This window comes from Oncorhynchus tshawytscha, unplaced genomic scaffold (genome assembly GCF_018296145.1).
Source record: "Oncorhynchus tshawytscha isolate Ot180627B unplaced genomic scaffold, Otsh_v2.0 Un_contig_4636_pilon_pilon, whole genome shotgun sequence".
NCBI lineage: Eukaryota > Metazoa > Chordata > Actinopteri > Salmoniformes > Salmonidae > Oncorhynchus > Oncorhynchus tshawytscha.
The window spans coordinates 72,135-89,991 of NW_024609272.1; the positions used below are offsets into that span (position 1 = coordinate 72,135).

General features: G+C 49.7%; 2 protein-coding genes across 2 annotated transcripts in view; one reads left to right on the forward strand and one right to left on the reverse strand.

Annotated features, from left to right (window-relative positions):
• LOC121838807 (WD repeat domain phosphoinositide-interacting protein 2-like) overlaps positions 1-16,791 on the reverse strand; it is a 30,013-nt gene extending 13,222 nt beyond the window's left edge. The window contains 10 exon segments of the mRNA XM_042314738.1: positions 6,894-6,979; positions 7,061-7,139; positions 7,323-7,433; positions 7,846-7,916; positions 9,462-9,554; positions 9,669-9,766; positions 11,384-11,480; positions 11,623-11,792; positions 14,133-14,215; positions 16,574-16,791. Of these exon segments, the coding sequence (XP_042170672.1) occupies positions 6,894-6,979; positions 7,061-7,139; positions 7,323-7,433; positions 7,846-7,916; positions 9,462-9,554; positions 9,669-9,766; positions 11,384-11,480; positions 11,623-11,792; positions 14,133-14,215; positions 16,574-16,647 (962 nt within the window). The 5' untranslated portion in view covers positions 16,648-16,791.
• Positions 16,792-17,194: 403 nt separating this feature from the next.
• The window catches only part of LOC112241625 (monocyte to macrophage differentiation factor 2-like), a 41,183-nt gene continuing 40,520 nt past the window's right edge, over positions 17,195-17,857 (forward strand). Inside the window, exon 1 of the mRNA XM_042314735.1 lies at positions 17,195-17,390. The gene's annotated coding sequence lies outside the window, so the exon portion shown is untranslated. The remainder of the gene's footprint in view (positions 17,391-17,857) is intronic.

Consider the following 17,857-nt stretch of genomic DNA (forward strand, 5'->3'; position numbering starts at 1 on the left):
ATCGAGGCCGACCTGTCCGTTTAATGGGGAGGGCTCTAGGCCGACTTGTCCATTTTAACGTGGGAGGGCTCGAGGCCAACTTGTCCGTTTTAACGTGGGAGGGCTCTAGGCCGACTTGTCCGTTTTACCGTGGGAGGGCTCGAGGCCGACTTGTCCGTTTTACCGGGAGGGCTCTAGGCCAACTTCTCCATTAAAGGGAGGGCTCGAGGCCGACTTGTCCGTTTTAACGTGGGAGGGCTCAAGGCCGACTTCTCCGTTAACGGGAGGGCTCTAGGCCGACTCCTCCGTTAATGGGAGGGCTCTAGGCCGACTTGTCGTTTTAACGGGGAGGGCTCTAGGCCGACTTCTCCGTTAACGGGAGGGCTCTAGGCCGACTCCTCCGTTAATGGGAGGGCTCTAGGCCGACTTGTCCGATTGGGGAGGGCTCTAGGCCGACTTCTCCGTTAACGGGAGGGCTCTAGGCCGACTTCTCCGTTTTTAACGTGGGAGGGCTCTAGGCCGACTTCTCCGTTAACGGGAGGGCTCTAGGCCGACTTCTCCGTTAACGGGAGGGCTCTAGGCCAACTTGTCCGTTTTAACGTGGGAGGGCTCTAGGCCGACTTGTCCATTTAACGGGGAGGGCTCGAGGCCGACCTGTCCGTTTAATGGGGAGGGCTCTAGGCCGACTTGTCCATTTTAACGTGGGAGGGCTCGAGGCCGACTTGTCCGTTTTAACGTGGGAGGGCTCTAGGCCGACTTGTCCATTTAACGGGGGGAGGTATCGAGGCCGACCTGTCCGTTTAATGGGGAGGGCTCTAGGCCGACTTGTCCATTTTAACGTGGGAGGGCTCGAGGCCAACTTGTCCGTTTTAACGTGGGAGGGCTCTAGGCCGACTTGTCCATTTAACGGGGAGGTATCGAGGCCGACCTGTCCATTTAACGGGGAGGTATCGAGGCCGACCTGTCCGTTTAATGGGGAGGGCTCTAGGCCGACTTGTCCATTTTAACGTGGGAGGGCTCGAGGCCAACTTGTCCGTTTTAACGTGGGAGGGCTCTAGGCCGACTTGTCCATTTAACGGGGAGGTATCGAGGCCGACCTGTCCGTTTAATGGGGAGGGCTCTAGGCCGACTTGTCCGTTTTACCGGGGAGGGCTCTAGGCCAACTTCTCCATTAAAAGGGAGGGCTCGAGGCCGACTTGTCCGTTTTTAACGTGGGAGGGCTCGAGGCCGACTTGTCCGTTTTACCGGGAGGGCTCTAGGCCAACTTCTCCATTAAAAGGGAGGGCTCGAGGCCGACTTGTCCGTTTTAACGTGGGAGGGCTCTAGGCCGACTCCTCCGTTAATGGGAGGGCTCTAGGCCGACTTCTCCGTTTTTAATGTGGGAGGGCTCTAGGCCGACTTCTCCGTTAACAGGAGGGCTCTAGGCCGACTTGTCCGTTTTAACGTGGGAGGGCTCTAGGCCGACTTCTCCGTTTTAACGTGGGAGGGCTCTAGGCCGACTTGTCCATTTTAACGAGGAGGGCTCTAGGCCGACTTCTCCGTTAATGGGAGGGCTCTAGGCCGACTTCTCCGTTAACGGGAAGGCTCTAGGCCGACTTCTCCGTTAACGGCAGGGCTCTAGGCCGACTTGTCCATTTTAACGGGAGGGCTCTAGGCCGACTTCTCCGTTAACGGGGAGGGCTCTAGGCCGACTTCTCCGTTAAAGGGAGGGCTCGAGGCCGACTTCTCCGTTTTAACGTGGGAGGGCTCCAGGCCGACTTGTCCGTTTTAACGTGGGAGGGCTCTAGGCCGACCTGTCCGTTTTAACGTGGGAGGGCTCTAGGCCGACTTCTCCGTTAAAGGGAGGGCTCGAGGCCGACCGACTTCTCCGTTAACGGGAGGGCTCTAGGCCGACTTCTCCGTTAAAGGGAGGGCTCGAGGCCGACATCTCCGTTATTGGGAGGGCTCAAGGCCGACTTCTCCGTTAATGGGAGGGCTCTAGGCCGACTTCTCCGTTAAAGGGAGGGCTCGAGGCCGACTTCTCCGTTTTAACGGGGAGGGCTCTAGGCCGACTTCTCCGTTAACGGGAGGGCTCTAGGCCGACTTCTCCGTTAACGGGAGGGCTCTAGGCCGACTTCTCCGTTAACGGGAGGGCTCGAGGCCGACTTCTCCGTTTTAACGGGGAGGGCTCTAGGCCGACTTCTCTGTTTTAACGGGAGGGCTCTAGGCTGACTTCTCCGTTAAAGGGAGGGCTCTAGGCCGACTTCTCCGTTAACGGGAGGGCTCTAGGCCGACTTCTCCGTTAAAGGGAAGGCTCTAGACCGACTTCTCCGTTAACGGGAGGGCTCGAGGCCGACTTCTCCGTTTTAATGGGGAGGGCTCTAGGCCGACTTCTCTGTTTTAACGGGAGGGCTCTAGGCCGACTTCTCCGTTAACGGGAGGGCTCTAGGCCGACTTCTCCGTTAACGGGAGGGCTCTAGGCCGACTTCTCCGTTAACGGGAGGGCTCGAGGCCGACTTCTCCGTTAACGGGAGGGCTCTAGGCCGACTTCTCCGTTAAAGGGAAGGCTCTAGGCCGACTTCTCCGTTAACGGAAGGGCTCTAGGCCGACTTGTCCGTTTTAACGTGGGAGGGCTCTAGGCCGACTTGTCCGTTTTAACGTGGGAGGGCTCTAGGCCGACTTGTCCATTTTAACGAGGAGGGCTCTAGGCCGACTTCTCCGTTAACGGGGAGGGATCTAGGCCGACTTCTCTGTTAACGGGAGGGCTCTAGGCCGACTTCTCCGTTAAAGGGAGGGCTCGAGGCCGACTTCTCCGTTTTAACGGGGAGGGCTCTAGGCCGATTTCTCCGTTAACGGGAGGGCTCGAGGCCGACTTCTCCGTTTTAACGGGAGGGCTCAAGGCCGACTTCTCCGTTAAAGGGAGGGCTCTAGGCCGACTTCTCCGTTAACGGGAGGGCTCTAGGCTGACTTCTCCGTTAATGGGAGGGCTCTAGGCTGACTTCTCCGTTAACGGAAGGGCTCGAGGCTGACTTCTCCGTTAACGGGAGGGCTCTAGGCCGACTTCTCCGTTAATGGGAGGGCTCTAGGCTGACTTCTCCGTTAACGGGAGGGCTCTAGGCTGACTTCTCCGTTAATGGGAGGGCTCTAGGCTGACTTCTCCGTTAATGGGAGGGCTCGAGGCTGACTTCTCCGTTAATGGGAGGGCTCTAGGCGGACTTCTCCGTTAATGGGAGGGCTCTAGGCTGACTTCTCCGTTAATGGGAGGGCTCGAGGCTGACTTCTCCGTTAACGGGAGGGCTCTAGGCTGACTTCTCCGTTAATGGGAGGGCTCTAGGCTGACTTCTCCGTTAACGGGAGGGCTCTAGGCTGACTTCTCCGTTAATGGGAGGGCTCGAGGCTGACTTCTCCGTTAACGGGAGGGCTCTAGGCCGACTTCTCCGTTTTAACGGGAGGGCTCTAGGCTGACTTCTCCGTTAATGGGAGGGCTCTAGGCTGACTTCTCCATTAATGGGAGGGCTCTAGGCTGACTTCTCCGTTAACGGGAGAGCTCTAGGCTGACTTCTCCGTTAATGGGAGGGCTCTAGGCGGACTTTTTCCCAGGGAAGACATGTTCTAACATGTTCAGGGAATGAATGATGGATAGTTTATGGTGCAACATGATAAAATAGGATCCAGAATGATCAGATTTATTTAGTCTCTTTTGAGATTAATTTGCTTGGCTGTTTTTTTGTGAATACTGGCCTAGGCTATATAATTCACCACCTGAGGAAGTGGGAACTCAAAACACATCAGCTAGATTGCTAACTCAAAATAGTGCCACTCCGTTTTCTCGGGCGCATCTCAATTACCCTACTCTGTTTGTAGTGAAGAGAGGAAGTGAGGGCAGGCAGTGAGGAAAGGAAGTGAGGGCAGGCAGTGAGGAAAGGAAGTGAGGGCAGGCAGTGAGGAGAGGAAGTGAGGGCAGGCAGTGAAACAGGGACAATACTTTCATTGCAGGAAGCAGATTAATGCACGTTACTATTGACGACCAAACAATATGGAAGAATGTTGTGTTGGCTAATCCCCCAAATGACCAACGTCAGATAAACTGGGGGAGAGGAGGGCGATGTTGGGAATATGTTCCCAGCTCTAGAGTCTGGTAGAGAACGTTCTAGTGGGTGGGGGGAATATGGTCCCAGCTCTAGAGTCTGGTAGAGAACGTTCTAGTGTGTGTGTGGGGGGAATATGGTCCCAGCTCTAGAGTCTGGTAGAGAACGTTCTAGTGTGTGGGGGAATATGGTCCCAGCTCTAGAGTCTGGTAGAGAACGTTCTAGTGGGTGTGTGGGGGGAATATGTTCCCAGCTCTAGAGTCTGGTAGAGAATGTTCTAGTGGGTGTGTGGGGGAATATGGTCCCAGCTCTAGAGTCTGGTAGAGAACGTTCTAGTGTGTGGGGGAATATGGTCCCAGCTCTAGAGTCTGGTAGAGAACGTTCTAGTGGGTGTGTGGGGGGAATATGGTCCCAGCTCTAGAGTCTGGTAGAGAACGTTCTAGTGTGTGGGGGAATATGGTCCCAGCTCTAGAGTCTGGTAGAGAACGTTCTAGTGTGTGGGGGAATATGGTCCCAGCTCTAGAGTCTGGTAGAGAACGTTCTAGTGTCTGGGGGAATATGGTCCCAGCTCTAGAGTCTGGTAGAGAACGTTCTAGTGTGTGGGGGGAATATGGTCCCAGCTCTAGAGTCTGGTAGAGAACGTTCTAGTGTGTGGGGGAATATGGTCCCAGCTCTAGAGTCTGGTAGAGAACGTTCTAGTGGGTGTGTGGGGGAATATGTTCCCAGCTCTAGAGTCTGGTAGAGAATGTTCTAGTTGGTGTGTGGGGGAATATGGTCCCAGCTCTAGAGTCTGGTAGAGAACGTTCTAGTGTGTGGGGGGAATATGGTCCCAGCTCTAGAGTCTGGTAGAGAACGTTCTAGTGTGTGGGGGGAATATGGTCCCAGCTCTAGAGTCTGGTAGAGAACGTTCTAGTGGGTGTGTGGGGGAATATGTTCCCAGCTCTAGAGTCTGGTAGAGAATGTTCTAGTGGGTGTGGGGGGAATATGGTCCCAGCTCTAGAGTCTGGTAGAGAACGTTCTAGTGTGTGGGGGGAATATGGTCCCAGCTCTAGAGTCTGGTAGAGAACGTTCTAGTGGGTGTGTGGGGGAATATGGTCCCAGCTCTAGAGTCTGGTATAGAACGTTCTAGTGGGTGTGTGGGGGAATATGGTCCCAGCTCTAGAGTGTGGTAGAGAACGTTCTAGTGTGTGTGGGGGGGAATATGGTCCCAGCTCTAGAGTCTGGTAGAGAACGTTCTAGTGTGTGTGGGGGGAATATGGTCCCAGCTCTACAGTCTGGTAGAGAACGTTCTAGTGTGTGGGGGAATATGGTCCCAGCTCTAGAGTCTGGTAGAGAACGTTCTAGTGTGTGGGGGAATATGGTCCCAGCTCTAGAGTGTGGTAGAGAACGTTCTAGTGTGGGGGGGGAATATGGTCCCAGTTCTAGAGTCTGGTAGAGAACGTTCTAGTGTGGGGGGATATGGTCCCAGCTCTAGAGTGTGGTAGAGAACGTTCTAGTGTGTGTGTGGGGGGGAATATGGTCCCAGCTCTAGAGTGTGGTAGAGAACGTTCTAGTGTGTGGGGGGGAATATGGTCCCAGCTCTAGAGTCTGGTAGAGAACGTTCTAGTGTGTGTGTGGGGGAATATGGTCCCAGCTCTAGAGTCTGGTAGAGAACGTTCTAGTGTGTGGGGGAATATGGTCCCAGCTCTAGAGTCTGGTAGAGAACGTTCTAGTGTGTGGGGGAATATGGTCCCAGCTCTAGAGTCTGGTAGAGAACGTTCTAGTGTGTGGGGGAATATGGTCCCAGCTCTAGAGTGTGGTAGAGAACGTTCTAGTGTGTGGGGGAATATGGTCCCAGCTCTAGAGTCTGGTAGAGAACGTTCTAGTGGGTGTGCGGGGGGAATATGGTCCCAGCTCTAGAGTCTGGTAGAGAACGTTCTAGTGTGACCTCTCCATTAATGGGGGGAATATGGTCCCAGCTCTAGAGTCTGGTAGAGAACGTTCTAGTGGGTGTGTGGGGGGAATATGGTCCCAGCTCTAGAGTCTGGTAGAGAACGTTCTAGTGGGTGTGTGAGGGGGGAATATGGTCCCAGCTCTAGAGTCTGGTAGAGAACATTCTAGTGGGTGTGTGGGGGAATATGGTCCCAGCTCTAGAGTCTGGTAGAGAACGTTCTAGTGTGTGGGGGAATATGGTCCCAGCTCTAGAGTCTGGTAGAGAACGTTCTAGTGTGTGGGGGAATATGGTCCCAGCTCTAGAGTCTGGTAGAGAACATTCTAGTGTCTGGGGGAATATGGTCCCAGCTCTAGAGTCTGGTAGAGAACGTTCTAGTGTGGGGGGAATATGGTCCCAGCTCTACAGTCTGGTAGAGAATGTTCTAGTTGGTGTGTGGGGGAATATGGTCCCAGCTCTAGAGTCTGGTAGAGAACGTTCTAGTGTGTGGGGGGAATATGGTCCCAGCTCTAGAGTCTGGTAGAGAACGTTCTAGTGTGTGGGGGGAATATGGTCCCAGCTCTAGAGTCTGGTAGAGAACGTTCTAGTGTGTGGGGGAATATGGTCCCAGCTCTAGAGTCTGGTAGAGAATGTTCTAGTGTGGGGGGATTATGGTCCCAGCTCTAGAGTCTGGTAGAGCACGTTCTAGTGGGTGTGTGGGGGAATATGGTCCCAGCTCTAGAGTCTGGTAGAGAACGTTCTAGTGGGTGTGGGGGGAATATGGTCCCAGCTCTAGAGTCTGGTATAGAACGTTCTAGTGGGTGTGTGGGGGAATATGGTCCCAGCTCTAGAGTCTGGTAGAGAATGTTCTAGTGTGTGGGGGGATTATGGTCCCAGCTCTAGAGTCTGATAGAGCACGTTCTAGTGGGTGTTCTTACAGGGCCAGAGCACAGATGTTCTTGTGTCCAGAGAAGGGCAGTCGTACGGTGGCGAAGGCTCGTCCCTGAGTGAACATCTCTGTCACCTGACGCACACAGAGGAGACATGGTCAGACAACACACACACACACACCACACACTCTCTCTCAAAAGGAAGTCCCACTCACCTGAGAGGGCAGGTAGGTGGTGGACGCCATCAGGACCTTCCCAAAGTATCCACCCCATGTCGTCGGCTCCTCTGTTGGCCTACACACGCACCATGTTAATATACAGGACAACATCTCCTCTGTTGGCCCCACACACACACCATGTTAATATACAGGACCACATCTCCTCTGTTGGCCCACACACACACCATGTTAATATACAGGACAACATCTAGAATCAGACTAATGCAGCCAGGTGATCTCCTCTGGGGGGGGTACTTACTTCTCTTTCTGCGTCTCTAGTTTGAAGATGTGGACCGTCTCCGTGTTACTGGATGCTGATAGGTAGAGGCCTTCCATACTGAAGGCCAGGGAAACAGATACACATACACACCTAACACACACACACACACACTTCAGTGTGTCAGACTGAACTCAGCTGTAGCTCATTTAATATTGTCCACTATTAAAACACATATTACTATATAGAGTGGAATGAAGGAGAAGAAGGAGGGAGATGAAGAAGGAGGGAGAAGAAGAAGAAGGAGGGAGATGAAGAAGGAGGGAGAAGAAGAAGGAGGGAGACGAAGGAGGGAGATGAAGAAGAAGGAGGGAGATGAAGAAGAAGGAGGGAGAAGAAGAAGGAGGGCGATGAAGAAGGAGGGCGATGAAGAAGGAGGGAGAATAAGAAGGAGGGCGATGAAGAAGGAGGGCGATGAAGAAGGAGGGAGAATAAGAAGGAGGAGGGAGATGTAGAAGGAGGGAGATGAAGAAGGAGAAGGAGGGAGAAGAAGAAGAAGTCCTACCTTTTGACTCCTCGACGGAACTCAAACAGTTTCTGTCCCTCAGGGATGGAGAACACACGAATCACCGTACCCTATCAGAAACCACCGGTTACATTACACACAGGATAGCTGATCCCTGATACAGCAAGGTTACAACACACACACTTCCAGCCGGTCCACCACTACACTGTTAATACCCATCAGATCTGCTACCATGGAAGGGTCAGGGTTAAGGGTCAGGGTTAAGGGTCAGGGTTAAGGGCCAGGGTTAAGGGCCAAGGCCAGGGTTAAGGGTCAAGGCCAGGGTTAAGGGCCAAGGCCAGGGTTAAGGCCAGGGTTAAGGTTAAGGGTCAAGGCCAGGGTTAAGGGTCAGGGCCATAGAGATGGATAGAAAATAGTATATGTATGGCAAGGGTCAGGGTTAAGGGTCGGGGTTAAGGGTTGGGGTTAAGGGTCGGGGTTAAGGGTCGGGGTTAAGGGCCATAGAGATGGATAGAGAATAGTATCTATATGGTAAGGGTCAGGGTTAAGGGTCGGGGTTAAGAGTCAGGGTTAAGGGTCAAGGTTAAGGGTCAAGGTTAAGGGCCAGGGTTACGGGTCGGGGTTAAGGGCCAGGGTTAAGGGCCAGGGTTAAGGGCCAGGGTTAAGGGCCAGGGTTAAGGGCCAGGGTTAAGAGTCAGGGTTAAAGGTTGGGCCATAGAGATGGATAGAAAATATTATCTGTATGGTAAGGGTCAGGGGTCAGGGTTAAGGGTCAGGTTTTTTTTATTTTTTATTTTACCTTTATTTAACAAGGCAAGTCAGTTAAGAACAAATTCTTATTTTCAATGACGGCCTAGGAACAGTAACTGCCTGTTCAGGGGCAGAACGACAGATTTGTACCTTGTCAGCTCGGGTGTTTGAACTTGCAACCTTCCGGTTACTAGTCCACCACTCTAACCACTAGGCTACCCTGCCGCCGGGCCAGGTTAACGGGCCAGGGTTAAGGGCCAGGGTTAAGGGTCAGGGTTAAGGGTCAGGGTTAAGGGTCAGGGTTAAGGGCCAGGGTTAAGGGCCAGGGTTAAGGGCCAGGGTTAAGGGCCAGGGTTAAGGGCCAGGGTTAAGGGCCAGGGTTAAGGGCCAGGGTTAAGGGCCAGGGTTAAGGGCCAGGGTTAAGGGCCAGGGTTAAGGGCCAGGGTTAAGGGTCAGGGTTAAGGGTCAGGGTTAAGGGCCAGGGTTAAGGGCCAGGGTTAAGGGCCAGGGTTAAGGGTCAGGGTTAAGGGTCAGGGTTAAGGGTCAGGGTTAAGGGTCAGGGTTAAGGGCCAGGGTTAAGGGTCAAGGTTAAGGGCCAGGGTTAAGGGTCAGGCTTAAGGGTCAGGGTTAAGGGTCAGGGTTAAGGCCAGGGTTAAGGGCCAGGGTTAAGGGCCAGGGTTAAGGGCCAGGGTTAAGGGCCAGGGTTAAGGGTCAGGGTTAAGGGCCAGGGTTAAGGGTCAAGGTTAAGGGTCAGGGTTAAGGGTCAGGGTTAAGGGCCAGGGTTAAGGGCCAGGGTTAAGGGCCAGGGTTAAGGGCCAGGGTTAAGGGCCAGGGTTAAGGGTCAGGGAAGAGGGACCGGCTGACACAACCTCAGTAGTTCAGTGTAACAGTTTAAAGTGTCCCACCTTCTCAGAGGCTGTGGCCAGTTTGGTTCCGCTAGCATCAAACACCACAGCTGCTAATGGACTGTCATGGGCTGGGATCATGTTGGCTGCCCTCTGGAGACACAGTTAAACACACAGAGACTGAAACAGCACAGTTGTAGTAGAGCAAGCCATCTTCAATGTGTGTGTGTGTGTGTGTGTGTGTGTGTGTGTGTGTGTGTGTCGTACCAGGTTGACCGTGTCGAACACCTGGACCTCTCCTATTGTAGCACTGCCGGGGTAGGCCAGGTAACAGTTATCATTACTGATGGAGAGAGCACACAACCCTGGGGAGAGAACACACGGATATTACAGTAGGAGAGAACACACAACAATGGGGAGAGAACACACAACCCTGGGGAGAGAACACACAGCCCTGGGGAGAGAACACACAGCCAATGGGGAGAGAACACACAACCCTGGGTGGAGAGAACACACAGCCCTGGGGAGAGAACACACAACCCTGGGGAGAGAAACACACAACCCAGGGGGAGAGAACACACAACCCTGGGGAGAGAACACACAACCCTGGGGAGAGAACACACAACCCTGGGGAGAGAACACACAACCCTGGGGAGAGAACACACGGATATTACAGGGAGAGAACACACAACAATGGGGAGAGAACACACAACCCTGGGGAGAGAACACACAGCCCTGGGGAGAGAACACACAACCCTGGGGAGAGAACACACAACCCTGGGGAGAGAACACACAACCCTGGGGAGAGAACACACAACAATGGGGAGAGAACACACAACCCTGGGGAGAGAACACACAACAATGGTGAGAGAACACACATACCCTACAGGGGAGAGAACACACAACCCTGGGGAGAGAACACACGGATATTACAGTAGGAGAGAACACACAACCCTGGGGAGAGAACACACAACCCTGGGGAGAGAACACACGGATATTACAGTAGGAGAGAACACACAACCCTGGGGAGAGAACACACAGATATTACAGGGGAGAGAACACACAACCCTGGGGAGAGAACACACAACCCTGGGGAGAGAACACACAAAAATGGGGAGAGAACACACGGATATTACAGTAGGAGAGAACACACAACCCTGGGGAGAGAACACACGGATATTACAGTACCCTGGGGAGAGAACACACAACCATGGGGAGAGAACACACAACCCTGGGGAGAGAACACACGGATATTACAGTAGGAGAGAACACACAGCCCTGGGGAGAGAACACACAACCCTGGGGAGAGAACACACAGAACACACAACCCTGGGGAGAGAACACACAACCCTGGGGAGAGAACACACAACCCTGGGGAGAGAACACACAACCCTGGGGAGAGAACACACAACCCTGGGGAGAGAACACACAACCCTGGGGAGAGAACACACGGATATTACAGGAGGAGAGAACACAAAACTACTAAATACAATACGGTTGGATTAAACAGTTTCAGATTCCACTAGATGTTGGAACATTGCTGAGGGAACTTGCTTCCATTCAGCCACAAGAGCATTACTGAGGTCGGCACTGATGTTGGGCGATTAGGCTCGTAGTCGGCGTTCTAATTCATCCCAAAGGAGTTCAATGGGTTGGGGTCAGGGCTCCGTGCAGGCCAGTCAAGTTCTTCCACGCCGATCTCAACAAACCATTTCCCATTCTGTGAGCGTGTTGAAAGTCACTGATCTCCTCAGTAAGGCCATTCTATTGCCAATGTTTGTCTGTGGAGATTCCATGGCGGTGTGCTCGATTTTAAACACCTGTCTGAAACGGGTGTGGCTGAAATAGCCGAAACCACTAATTTGAAAGGTTTTCCACATACTTTAGTATATATATGGGTTGGGATTTAGTCCTAGGTTAAGGATTTTACCTGAGGGTTGGGCTGAGGGGTTGGGATGTAAGTCCTAGGTTAAGGGTTTTACCTGAGGGGTTGGGAGGTGTCTCTCTGATGGTGTGCAGGACCTTCATGTCTCTGATGTTGTGGATGTACAGAGATTCCTCCAGACATACTATCAGCCTCTGAAACACACACAGGAGTCTTCAGTGTTGTAGTGTTGTAGCTAGGAGTTTAACACACCTGTCCAGACATACTATCAGCCTCTGAAACACACACTCCTGCTCATCATCACATATCACTGTGTGTGTGTGTGTGTGTTCCTACCTGTCTGTTGAGCTTGACAGCCAGTATAGTGTTACTGTAACTATAGTTACAGATCTCCGTTCCCTTCTTGAAGTGACAGACCTTCAGCTTCCTAGGAGCCTTCAGACTGACGATCGCCACCAGACTACTGCTGAACAGACGCTCTACAATACACACATCCTCTGTGTCCGCTGAGCGTGCACACACACACACACACACACACACATTAGTACCAAACAGTATAACCCCGTTGCTGTAATATTCTAGAGAGCTATTCCATATTATAGTGATCCTACATTAACACGATGACTGTTTGGACTGTGAGTGGAATACATGTCTGTGGTACATGTACAGTGCCTTCAGAATACATGTCTGTGGTACATGTATAGTGCCTTCAGAATACATGTCTGTGGTACATGTACAGTGCCTTCAGAATACATATCTGTAGTACATGTACAGTGCCTTCAGAATACATGTCTGTGGTACATGTACAGTGCCTTCAGAATACATGTCTGTGGTACATGTACAGTGCCTTCAGAATACATGTCTGTGGTACATGTACAGTGCCTTCAGAATACATGTCTGTGGTACATGTACAGTGCCTTCAGAATACATGTCTGTGGTACATGTACAGTGCCTTCCAGAATACATGTCTGTAGTACATGTACAGTGCCTTCAGAATACATGTCTGTGGTACATGTACAGTGCCTTCAGAATACATGTCTGTGGTACATGTACAGTGCCTTCAGAATACATGTCTGTGGTACATGTACAGTGCCTTCAGAATACATGTCTGTGGTACATGTACAGTGCCTTCAGAATACATGTCTGTGGTACATGTACAGTGCCTTCAGAATACATGTCTGTAGTACATGTACAGTGCCTTCAGAATACATGTCTGTGGTACATGTACAGTGCCTTCAGAATACATGTCTGTGGTACATGTACAGTGCCTTCAGAATACATGTCTGTGGTACATGTACAGTGCCTTCAGGAAAGTATTCAGACCCCTTGACTTTTTACACATTTTGTTATGTTACAGCCTTATTCTAAAATGGATTACATTTTCCCCTCATCAATCTACACATAATACCCCATAACAACATCACAATACCCTATAATGACATCACAATACCCCATAACGACATCACACTACCCCATAATGAGAAAGCAAAAACATATATATATATTTTTTTACATTTTTTTTTACATTTCTGCTAACTAAGCGAAAACTGTTTTTTTTCTAGAAATGTTTGCAAATTTTTTAAAAATTAAAAGTTTCTTTAGCATTGAAGCTCCCCAAGAACACAGTGGCCTCCATCATTCTTAAATGGAACAAGTTTGGAACCACCAAGACTCTTCCTAGACCTGGCCGCCCGGCCAAACTGAGCAATCAGTGGAAAGGGCCTTGGTCAGGTCGACCAAGAACCTGATGGTCACTCTGACAGAGCTCCAGAGTTCCTCTGTAGAGATGAGAGAACCTTCCAGAAGGACAACCATCTCTGCAGCACTCCACCAATCAGGCCTTTATAGTAGAGTGGCCAGACGGAAGCCACTCCTCAGTAAAAGGCACATGACAACCGCCGAGTTTGCCAAAAGGCAAACTAAAGGACTCTCGAACCATGAGAAACAAGATTCTCTGGTCTGATGAAACCAAGATTGAACTCTTTGGCTTGAATGCCAAGCGTCAGGGGCTGGGAGACTAGTCAGGATCGAAGGAAAGATGAACAGAGAAAAGTGCAGAGAGGTCCTTGATGAAAAGCCCTGAGGGCTCTGGAGCAGGTTAAGACTGGGGTGAAGGTTCACCTTCCAACAGGATAACAACCCTAAGCACACAGCCAAGACAACGCAGGAAGGGCTTCGGGACAAGTCTCTGAATGTCCTTGAGTGGCCCAGCCAGAGTCTGGACTTGAACCAGATTAAACATCTCTGGAGAAACCTGAAAATAGCTGTGCAGCAACGCTAACCATCCAACATGACAGAGCTTGAGAGGATCTGCAGAGGAGAATGGGAGAAACTCCTAAATACAGGTGTGCCAAGCTTTTAGAGTGATACCCAAGAAGACCTGAGGCTGTAATCGCTGCCAAAGGTGCTTCAACAAAGTACAGAGTAAAGGGTCTGAATATTTATGTATTGTGATGTCATTATGGGGTATTGTGATGTCATCATGGGGTATTGTGATGTCATTATAGGGTATTGTGATGTCATAGGGTATTGTGATGTCATTAGTTTTGGGGTATTGTGATGTCATTATGGGGTATTGTGATGTCATTATGGGGTATTGTGATGTCATTATAGGGTATTGTGTGTAGATTGATGAGGGGAAAAAACTATTTAATACATTTTAGAATAATTCTGTAATGTAACAAAACGTGGAAAAGGTCAAGGTAAATATATAGCCATTCCATATTACTGTAAAACAACATTAAGAGTGATGGTTATGAATGTGTGGTATCTAGTAAGTGCAGTATTTCATATATAATATATACACATACACACACGTCATAAATCCATATGATATTGATACTCACTACATTCATAAATCTGCTCCAACTTGTCCACAGACGATAGGGAGAAGAACTTGTAGCCTGATTTGGTTCCAACAGCTAAAGACCTGGAGAGAGGACACACACACACACGTTAGAACAGATACCTGATGATGAGAGAGAGACAGGCTGGTGACACAGGCCTGACCGAGGGGGAGAGAGAGGCTGGTGAGAGACAGGCTGGTGACACTGGCCTGACCGACCGAGGGAGAGAGAGAGAGACAGGCTGGTGACACTGGCCTGACCGGGGAGAGAGACAGAGACAGGCTGGTGACACTGGCCTGACCGAGGGGAGAGAGACAGAGACAGGCTGGTGACACTGGCCTGACCGAGGGGAGAGAGACAGAGACAGGCTGGTGACACTGGCCTGACTATGACAGTGTGTGTTTGAGTGACATTGGGTCACACGGTGTGTGTTGCAATCCCACTACCCAGAAAGACCAGAGTGGTCAGCAATGGCATCCACTTTCACAGACTCCACCAGGGACGGGTAGAAATCACCAAACACCATCAAGATCAATGTCAAAACACCACCAAGATCAAAACACCACCAAGATCAATGTATCAAAACACCACCAAGATCAATGTATCAAAACACCACCAAGATCAATGTATCAAAACACCATCAAGATCAAAAATAAACTACTAAATACTAAATACATTGATTTCCGCTCTTCTCACTAAACAGCAAATGATTGCGTCTTGTTATTATATTTAGGCCTAGCTGCCTGTTTTTTTGTTCTGAATATATTCCCCAAGGCTACTACACGGCTCCTTTTGCCTTCTTGCAATGCAATACTTCAATGTTGATTCAATTATTAGTTTCAGGGGTTTTTGTGAGGTCAACACACCATTTCTCTAGAGAGAAATTAAATCATTTACGAGAGAAGTCAAATAGGCTAGTGGCTGGAGCGTTGGGCCAGTAACCGAAAGGTTGCTGGATCGAATCTCTGAGCTGACAAGGTAAAAATCTGTCGCTCTGCCCCTGAACAAGGCAGTTAACACACTGTTCCCTGGTAGGCTGTCATTGAAAATAAGAATGTGTTCTTAACTGACTTGCCTCGTTAAATAAAGGTTACATTTTAAAAGACGCTGGGAGTTGAAGTTTTATGCAAATATCCAACCAAGTTCAGCTTAAACTTACTAATCAACTACAATGACCATCATACATTGCGCCTGTTCTTTTCCATCTTGGAAACAAATGGATTCACTCTGCGCTTGTACGCCTGCTAAGTTAGGTTAGACACAGACCAATGATGTATATAAACCCTGCTGATGCTATGTATTGGCCATTGAGAAGCTTTAAGCCATATTGGCACTCCTCAGTAGGAGCAGTTCTCCATTGGAAATAATGGAATTCTACAGTATTTCCATTAAAGGTTTCAAGGACAACATTACATGTGTTCCAGTATTTGTTGTTGTTGTAGAGAGGACAGTAGAATTAGAACTTTCCAAAAATGTATCATTTATTAGTCATTTCCTATGCGGACCTGACAGAGACAGTGGAATATTTTCAATGTTTTGGCAATTGAATGTGCACAATTTTTGGCTTTGGTATTTCCATTAAAAGGTGCTAATCATTTTAATGTAATTATTTTATAATGCATTTAATATAAACATTTAAAAAAAGAATCGAAACAGGTTTTTTTTAAAATAATGAACGGAAACGACCTCAAAAAGCACTAATCGCTCAGCACACTTAAACATTTTATTTTATTTAACTAGGCAAATCAGTCAAGAACAAATTCGTATTCACAATGACGGCCTACACCGGCCAAACCGGGGATTTGTGCCCAGCCCTATGGGACTCCCAATCACGGCCGGATGTGATACAGCATTAGTACATACGCATGGTCTAAAGTTAACGGGAGGATAAGCACGTTCTCAAGTCAGGTTCAGTTTGACGACTGTGCGTGAAAACTGGTAGACGCATGTTTAGGGCCATATTCTGTGAATGTGTAGCGTTTATACATGAGGGCCCAGGTGAACCGTAGCTTTCTGGGCAGAGAGGAGATCTCGCCTTTTCATCGTCCTTTGCCCAGATATTGGTTCAGGTATCAATACACTTTATCATATTAAGGAATGATCCCTTCGCCTTTTTGTGTTAGACAACTAGTTTATGCTTCTTGTTTATTCAGGCCCTTTAGCTAGCTGGCTGGTTAGCGTTTTAGCTGGCTGACGACATGGATGCTAAAGTAGGCAACATGATCAGACAGCTTGTCAGCTAACTAGCATCTCTCCCCGGCCCTCCTCTCCCCGGCCCTCCCCTCTCCCTCCTCCCCGGTCCTCCCTCCTCCCTCCTCCCCGGTCCTCCCCTCCTCCCTCCCTCCTCCCCGGCCCTCCTCTCCCTCCTCCCCGGCCCTCCTCTCCCTCCTCCCCCCTCCTCTCCCTCCTCCCCGGTCCTCCTCTCCCCGGGCCTTCCTTACGTGTTGTCCTGGTTAAAGTTGGCGAAGAGGAGCTGGCTACAGCCGGTCTCCCCGCTCTGACTAGCCAAGTTCATGGGCCCGGCACCATCTAATCCAGCCGTGTGAGAAAGCAGCAGTCGGGTAAGTTGTGGATAGTAACTGGGTGAGAGTGAAGTTGGCCTGTATTCATGGGGCCATCTCGCTGTTCTCTTGTTGTTGTTTTCTCCGTCGCTGTTGCCCCCTCTCTCTGCGCATGGGCGGTAGCAGGGTTTTGCGACAGTTTCTTAAAGGGGCCGTTCCACCATTTCACAGGTTTGGTTTACGGTTGTGTTTGGGGATGGAAGAAGTGTGGTAAATGACAATCACTTAATGGGAACGTCTCAAAAAATCTAAAAATTTATCGGAATCTCGTTTCAGTTGAAACAATAATCTGTTCAACGACCACCTTATACCAAAGATTTTATGAACTAACCCAAGATAGACCAGAGCCTGTCGTTTCCAATGGGAACACATTAATCATAGGTGGCAGAACAAGCAAGGAGGTGGGCAGAGATTTCCGTTAGGAAGCACACTGCCGGCCACTGTGCTTCCTCTCATCACCATGTTTGGTAGTGAGTGGAAACGCCAACCGGATGCTTCATATTTACACATCCGGTGAAATATCTGTCTCGTTGTTCTGTGGCTGTGGCTATACGATTGATATTATTGATATTCTGCCGTACTTGTCACCAGGAGATGGCGCAGTCTGACAACATACATTTTCATAATTTCCGACACTGGACAACTGCGGTATAAGAACTGGAGACAGCGTCCAAGATGCCCGCCCGTTGTTGTCAAGGTAGTGTAATGTACTGTAATGTAATGTACTCAAATCAAATTGTACTTGTTACATGCCTTGAATACAACAGGTGTAGTAGACCTTACCGTGAAATGCTTGCTTACAAGCCCTTTACCAACAAAGCAACATTTTTCAAAAGTAAGACACTTTTTCCACATTTTGTTACGTTACCCAGCCTTATTCTAAAATGTATTAAATCGTTTTTTTCCTCCTCATCAATCTACACACAATACCCCATAATGACATCACAATACCCCGCAATGACATCACAATACCCCGTAATGACATCACAATACCCCATAATGACAAAGCAAAAACAGGTTTTTAGAATTTTTTGGCAAATGTATAAATTAAATTTAAAAAAGAAATATCACATTTACATAAGTATTCAGACCTTTTACTCAGTACTTTGTTGAAGCACCTTTGGCAGCGATTACAGCCTCTAGTCTTCTTGGGTATGGTTCAAC